The sequence below is a fragment of the Nicotiana tomentosiformis genome, chromosome 3, assembly GCF_000390325.3.
Source record: "Nicotiana tomentosiformis chromosome 3, ASM39032v3, whole genome shotgun sequence".
NCBI classification, from domain to species: domain Eukaryota; kingdom Viridiplantae; phylum Streptophyta; class Magnoliopsida; order Solanales; family Solanaceae; genus Nicotiana; species Nicotiana tomentosiformis.
In genome coordinates, this window is record NC_090814.1 from 41,942,591 (window position 1) to 41,950,784 (window position 8,194).

The 8,194-nt window shown below is 39.9% G+C and overlaps 1 protein-coding gene and 1 non-coding gene across 2 annotated transcripts; one reads left to right on the top strand and one right to left on the bottom strand.

Annotated features, from left to right (window-relative positions):
• Window positions 1–1,230: 1,230 nt before the first annotated feature.
• Window positions 1,231–1,854, bottom strand: LOC138907692 (uncharacterized). The gene has a single exon (XM_070198297.1). It carries the CDS (start codon window positions 1,852–1,854, stop codon window positions 1,231–1,233), a length of 624 nt encoding a protein of 207 aa, XP_070054398.1.
• Window positions 1,855–2,893: 1,039 nt separating this feature from the next.
• Window positions 2,894–3,000, top strand: LOC117281093 (small nucleolar RNA R71). Its single transcript, XR_004511709.1, has one exon. It is a non-coding gene; the product is annotated as a small nucleolar RNA R71 (small nucleolar RNA).
• Window positions 3,001–8,194: the final 5,194 nt, after the last annotated feature.

Here is an 8,194-nt window from a genome sequence, read left to right on the forward strand (position 1 = left end):
TGACACTAGGTGCCCCAAGACTATACCTTCATGTACCATGAAGTGGCATTTTTCCCAATTGAGCACCAGATTAGTCTCCACGCATCTTTTCAGCACTCTTTTCAAATTCTTTAGGCAATCATCGAATGCGTCTCCCACCACTGAGAAATCATCCATGAAAACCTCCATTATGTCTTCTACCATATCTGTGAAGATGGCCATCATGCACCTTTGAAATGTGGCGGGTGCATCGCATAGGCCGAATGGCATTCTCCAGAAAGTGTAGACGTCATATGGACAGGTGAATGACGTTTTCTCTCTATCTTCCAGGGCAATAGAGATCTGATTATACCCTGAGTATCCATCCAAAAAGCAGAAGTGGGACCTCCCAACCAATCTATCTAGCATTTGATCAATGAACGAAAAGGGAAAGTGGTCTTTTCGGGTGGCCTTATTTAATCTTCTGTAGTCCATACAAATTCTCCATCCTGTGACTGTTCTTGTTGATATCAGCTTGTTGTTCTCGTTTTGCACTACAGTCATTCCACCTTTCTTTGGCACACATTGGACTGGGCTGATCCAATTGCTGTCGGAGATGGGGAAAATGATCCCCGCATCTAACCACTTTATCACCTCTTTTTTTACAACTTCTTTCATGTTGGGGTTCAGCTTTCTTTGATGTCTCTGGAAAGTTGTGGCCATCTTCCAGTAAAATCTTATGCATACAGAAGGCCGGGCTGATACCCTTAATGTCTGTAATGGTCCAACTAATTACAGTTTTGCACTCTATCAATACTTGCAAAAGTTGTTCTTCCTGCACATCTAACAAATCAGATGAGATAATAACAGGTAAAGTAGAGTTGGGTCCCAAGAAAGAATACCTGAGATGAGGTGGTAGTAGTTTCAGTTCCAACTATGGTGGCTCTTCGATCGATGGCTTAGCTGGAGGAGTCTTTCTTTCTTTTAAGTGGAAAGACTCAATTTCGAGCTCTCTTTTCCAGAACCCTTGGCCTTCAAGAGCCAGCACCCACTCCGCCAAGTCCTCTCTATTTACTTCTTCTAAGTTCGTGAGACAGGCTGCTAGAGGGTCTTTAGCATTCAGAGTCTCATCTTCCTCCTCCAAAATTACATCCACAGCTTCTATGAGAGAGCAGTTAGTAAATTCACTTGGTCGCCGCATAGACTTCTGCACATTGAATGTGATCTCTTCATCATTCAGTCTCATTTTTAGCTCTCCAGTTTCACAATCAATCAGTGCTCCCCAGTGGCCAAGAATGATCTTCCCAAAATTATGGGAATCTCCTCGTCAACCCGGCAGTCCAAAATGACAAAATCTGCTAGAAACACAAACTTTCCAACTTGCACTAGTACATCATCATGGACACCTGATGGCCTCTTCACTGTCCGGTCGGCTAGCTGTAGTAACATTGATGTGGGTCTTGCTCTTCCAATGCCTAACCTTTTGTATATAGCCAAGGGCATCAAGTTTATGCTTGCCCCCAAATCACACAATACTTTAGCAAAAGCATAGCTGCCTATTGTGCATGGGATTGGGAAACTCCCTGGGTCTGACAACTTCTCAGCTATGGGTCTCGTCACGACAGCACTACAGGACTGGGATAGGGTAACATTGGCCAAGTCTTGGAATTCAAACTTGCGAGACATCAAATCCTTCATCATTTTGTCATACCCAGGCATCTCCCTCAAGGCGTCAATTAGTGGAATGTTTACCTGGATTTGTTTCAACATCTCCATGAATTTCTTATACTGCTCATCCTTCTGATATTTGGCCAATCTCTGTGGGAATGGTCCTGGAGGTCGCTTCCGTCCTGTGATTTGAGTCTTATCCTGCTGAGGCACTGCTTCTACTGTCATTTTTTGTGCTACCTCAGTCTCCTTCGCAACCTCTTTTTCTTTGCTTGTGCTCTCTTGTGCATGTTATATCGTCACCTCAGTTAACCCTGTTGAATCATCTACCTCAATGGGTATTGGCACAAGTGTTTTAGTTGGTCGGATTTCGTGAGCAATTTCTTGCTCAAGATCTAGGTCTCTACCATTTCTAAGACTCACTGCCATAAGCTCTTTCGGGCCCTGCTCTTTTGGATTGACTTGTGTGTCGGCCAGTAACGTCCTTTGGGGACGATTATTTAGAGCCATCGAAATCTGTCCTAATTGAATCTCAATGCCTTTTATCGTTGATTCATATGAGTCCACTCTCTCTTGCATTTTTCCATTGGCCCCAATTAGTTATTGTATCATTCCTTTAGTTTCAGACAACCCATCTTCTTGTCTCACTATTTGCTGTTGTTGAGGTTGTTGATAGGCTAGCTACTGATTTTGCTGGTTGTATCCCTGTTACCTTTGGTACGGCACAACTTGACCCTGTGGTCGTATAGCTCCAGAATTGATGCTATTATTATACTGTTGTTGTGCTGGTCTATATTGCTGATTCTGTTGCCCCCAATTCTGACCACCTTGCCTCTGTCCTCCATAATTGGCCACATAGTTCATATCTTCCTGATAGTGCTGGTTATCACTTTCTGCACTCCAAGAGCATGCATATGGTTGGTTAATGCATGGTGTACATAAACCCACATTAGTCGTGTCAACTATGTGTACCTGCTGCTTCTAGCCTGATTCATCGATCCTTTTTGTGAGGATACTCATTTGTGTCATCAGAGTGGCCATATTTTCGGCTATGGAGTTGTTTGGGTCCAAAGCCACAAAATGAACTACATGAGTGATCGTAGAGTCTCTTGTCATCAATCCTGAGTTTTGAGCCATTTTATCAAGTAGGAGCTTGCATTCTCTGAATGATTTGCTCAAAAATGCTCCACCCGCTGAAGCATCAACATTGGCCTTTAAGCTGTCTACCAATCCCATGTAGAACCTCTGCCGCAACATCTGATCTGGAATGCCATGATGTGGACACTTAACTAACATACCCTTGAACCTCTCCCACGTTTCTTGTAGTATTTCTGTTGGTGTCTGCCTGTAGCTCAATATCTCATCAATTTGTTTGGCAGTCTTATTGGGTGGGTAGAACTTGTTCACAAATTGCTTAACTAATTCCTCCCAAGTAGTGATGGAGTTTATGGGGAGTGAATTAAGCCAAGTCTGATCTTCTCCCGTCACCGAGAATGGAAATAGTAACAGCTTTATTGCTTCCGGTGTCACATTAGGTTGCCTTTGCGTGACACATATCGACAGGAAATGTTTCAGATGCTGCTGAGGATCTTCAATGTAAGACCCTGAGAATAGTCCCTTGTTCTGCAACAAATGTAGTATGTTGTTTGTGATTTGAAAATATTCCACTTGTATCTGAGGGACTGCAATTGCGGTTACCAGATTTTTGGCGGTGGGTTGTGCCCAATCATACAATGCTGCTTCAGGCACAAGAGGCACCACACCCTGATTGTTCTAGTCATTTGCATTGACTCTGTTGATTGGATTTTCTATTCCGTCATCCATGTCTAGTTCGATTTGTTCGGTTGAGTTCTGTTGTTGGTTGCCCTTCTTGTTTGCACGATTCAGTGCCTTGAAAACTTTCTCACGATCTGATACTGCTTCGAACAATTCACCAATTCTTGAGGAGTTTCTAGGCATGCACCTGTAACACCCAAGAATAAAAATGTTAGAATTTCAATGTATTTAGTTTAAAACATGAAGAAAATTGACTACACTAAGAATTCTAGCACTTCTTTTAGCTGCAATTAATAACGCTGTTAACTTCCCCGGCAACGGCACCAAAATTTGGTCACCCCCAACTATGCCTTCCAAAAAGGACTAAGCGGTCGTTGCAAATATATTTCGGTCAACAAGTCCGGAGTCGAATCCCACAGGGAATTAACCTATTAAGCACAGCTACTAGACTATCACAAATTCACGCAATCAATATTCAGGAATATTTAAATAACAAATTGGATGTTTACTAACTAAATATCACGTAATAAAAATGCAGTAATAAATAACTAACTACGAATAGGTTGTAGACAAGAATTGAAATGATCTAAGGTTATGATTTCCCCTATTGTCGGAATCCTTTTCTATACGTTTTCAATAAATTTGCCAAAGTTTTCTCTATCGATCATGAGCACTCTAAGTGTTATAATTCTCTCCCGAGTAACTACCACAATTTACTAGACATATTCTTCCGAATTACGCTAGCTGGCACTAAGTACGGCTCACTCGGATTGCACCAAGGTTTCATTATTCCTAATCGTGCCTTAAAACACTCCGTATTCATCCCTCATATACGTTAGGAGTGATGTTGTTCAACAACTACCTAAATATGCACTCTCTTCCGAGTAATACACACTAAATAGGCACAGTCGATTGAGAGCTCTTCAACAAACCACAATAATAACGTAGTTGAACAAATAGAGAAAATACTACGGCAAATCTATATTAACGTAACAAGAAATTCATCCTCGAAGAGGTTCCATCAAAATCCTAGATTAGGAGTTTAGCTACTCATACTCATAGTAACAATATCCCAAATATTTTGCATAACTAAATTTCAAAGTAAAGATGAAAGAATGTAGAAATCGATGATTCTATCTCCCATCTGGTGTTCCACGAGCTATTCTTTCCTCTGGTCGCATAAATTCCTTCAAAAGTGGTGTTTTATGTCTATTTATATGTGTAGGAAAAGACCTAAACGACATAGGTCAAGTCCTAGTCAAATTAGGAGACGAAATAAGCCTTCAACATCCGGAGTAAGCGCACCTCAGACCATGCCTCGCGAGGCTCCACAAGAGATGAACCTCGCCTAACACTGTGCGGCACCAGCTCCCATGTGAGCTCGAGTTCGCCTCACCCTCCGCGATGCCTGCTCCTATGCGAGCGCTCAGAGGCTCGCGTCGCCAGCTTCCACGCGAGACCAAAGGGTTGCCTCGCGAGCTTCTTCATCTTTTCACTGCTTAATGCATTCTTTCTTCTTTCCACAGTTTTCGAGCATACTTTATTCTTTAAATCTTCCTTTTGCTCTAATTTCATCTCCAATTCACCTACATATAAAATAGACTCCATTACGCGCAAATATAGTGTAGTTTAATATTAAAGCACATAAAATGAAAGGTAATTAATGTACTAAAATATAGAATTATAGCCACACACCAAGAAGCAGGTGAGGAGGATGATAACGGTCTCCCGAGATCATTCATAGCTCCTGATGACACCGACGCCACCAAATCAATGGTTGAAGAGTTAGAGCAAGTCATAATAATCAAACACCTACCAGATCGAAAGGTATACCTGGGCACGGGGTTAACCCCCGAGCTTAGGGAAAAACTTATTAATTTTCTTAAAGCTAATGTAGACTGTTTCGCTTGGTCCCATCTTGACATGACAGGGTGTAACACACTGAAAAATTTTGAAGTATTTAAGCGCTAGTAAGAAAGTTGATGTGTGCTAATTATATTATTTTATGTGCAGACGAGGACTATTAATATAATGGATATCAGTTGGATATGATAATAAGTGTACAAGGCATATTATAAGTGATGTGGGGTCTAAGGAGAGCCTTAAGTCCAAGTCAAGTTGGAAATTACATGATAGGCTAAAAGTTCCAAATGAGTAAGCACAAGACCAAACTTTGGATGAGAATATCTACATATATATAAAGAGTTATGTGATGGATGACCTATCAAATAAAATACCTTTGAGTGTAGTTTCTAAAGCATCAAGCCATTAATCATTTGGACATTCCTACTAAAAGTTATGATCAAATTACCAATTCAGGGTTCCCTTGCATGCACTGGACAGCGAAGTGAGGCACACTTCACTAGAGTAGACGCACCCCAGCTCCAGCTCTTTTTAAGCCAAGTCAGGGTTAATTTCCCCCATTTCGTTTGGACAAATTTTGGATCTCTTCTCCACTCTCTCAAGACCACCAACTCCTCTCATCTTCAAGGTAAGCAATTCCCATAATCTTTGTGTGAAATTCCATCATTTCTACGCTAGTATTTATGAGATCTACACACAAAATACATAGATCTTCAAGAAATTTCTTCAAGAACTCAAAGGAGGGTTTTGCAAGATTACTTCCAAAAGGTAATCCTACACCCTTAGACTTACATGTATGGATATATTATGGGAATATGAGTAGAATTAAGTATAGGATCCCATGGTATGGTGATTGGAAGCCATATGTTCCCAATTTAATATATAACCATTGTAGAGATTGAAAGGTGATTATTTGATGGAAATTTATTGGTTTGGTGTGGATGGATGATCATGTATGTGATGTTGGAAGTTATGAATTGTTTAAGAATGATTGTGGAATAAATTATTGGTAAATGGTAGTAGTTGGATGGACTAATTCTATGGTTAAAAGATGTAGAGATTCATGCCTACTAGGTGTTTAATAAAATACCTAAATGGCATAAATTATGGTATTTGTTACTAATATTGGTCTCATTGGATGTTGTTATTGTAGATTGAAGTTGCTTAGTGTAGTGGATCATGTTGTATCATTAAGGGACGAATTTGAGGTATGTTGGCTAAACTTTCTCTCTTAGAATAGAATTTCATAATGTTCCCGTAAGTTTCAAAGTATGGGTTGCTTATTAAAATGTTATGGCTTTGAGTCGTGTTTCAAATGAAGGCTAGTATGCCAAATTGTGTGATAAAAACTCAATATGTTTAAGGCTCTAAATTGATCATATGTGTACCTAAAGTCTTGATTGAAAATGTCTTGTTGTTGATAATCTATAAAGATGCTTGAAAATGACATAAGTAAATTGGGGATATAGAGTGTGGCCAACTTGCCAAGAATTTAAGTTATAATTGTGGCTAGTGGTGCCAATGAAATGAGAGGGTGTGATAAAGATTATGAAATGAACCTCGACTCAACTGTTTAAAAATAATTTCAAAAATAGAATTGCCTAAAAGCTTTTATACTCAATTCATGCCCATAAGTGGCTGTTTTAACTAATACTTTGCTTTATAAATATATCCAGTGTGGCTTGAGTTCTCACATACTCAGGCATTGAAATTGTATATTGTCATTTTTGGGAAAGAGTATTGCAAGAATAAATGGTGTATTGATTGTGTATGATTTTGATGTGTGTTTTTATTGCTGATCGGTATGCCCCATTCCTTGGGAAGAAACCTTTTGTGTTTAAAGTTCCCATTACAAATGGATTTGAAGTATATGATTTCTGAAATATCCTATATGTTGATATTTGATGGTGATCCTTGAAATTGAAAGAGGTGAAAGTGTGGAATATGAAATACGGCCATCGTGCCAGGAATAAAGAATCTTGTGAATGGCCAAATGAGCCAAGGAAATATTGTCGTTATGAATGACTAGGAATACTAATGAGAATTTATACTATGTGAAAGATGTTGAGGTGAGTACAATTGTATTTATGTTACCTTGTGTGCAAATCAAATCAAAAAATATTTTTGGGAACATCATTAGCAAAACCGATGAAGGGTGGGTCATAAGGCCTACACCTGAAACTACACGTGCCGGTGTAGGGGTGGATTATGATTATTCTACTTATTTGGGATGAAATTGAAATATTGGATAAATTGTGATATTATTCCCCTTAATTTGGATGAAACTGGTAACAATTGTGGGTTGGAAAAGTCAACCCACACGACATATGTGGGAAGGCGGCCTAGCTGATCGGGTGGAGATCGGACGCCATGTTGCGGATATGGTGGTACTACTCTTGGTAACAACTTTCTTTCGCATCACATGTCAAACCACATTGTTCGTAGGGAGATGGACTAGCCGACCGGGCGTTATTGGACTCCGTGCTAACAAAGACGGTGGTATATCGGTGCTAATGATCTCCCAACCAAAATTGTATATGAAGTTCGTATTTTGAAAATTATTATGTTTTAACTGGGCATTTGGATATTGTTGATTGTGACTTTCCATTTCTATGTGTTGATTTTTCTTATATGGGCATTCTATTTTGAAAGAGGACTTTTAGCTATACATACTAGTGCTATTCGACAGTACTAACGTCCTTTTTGCCGGGGGCGCTGCATCTTTAATAGATGCAGGTGGTTCTACAGCAGGCGGCATTGATCAATGATAACAGTTCACTCTTTTCAGCTGATTTGGTGAGCCCCACTTCATTTTTGGGTCATGTATATTTTGTTTCTCATGTACTGTGTTTTGAGGTATAGCCGGGGCCTTGTTGCCGGCATTTTCGTATTACTCTTCTATCGTATTTAGAGCCTCCGTAGACAGGTT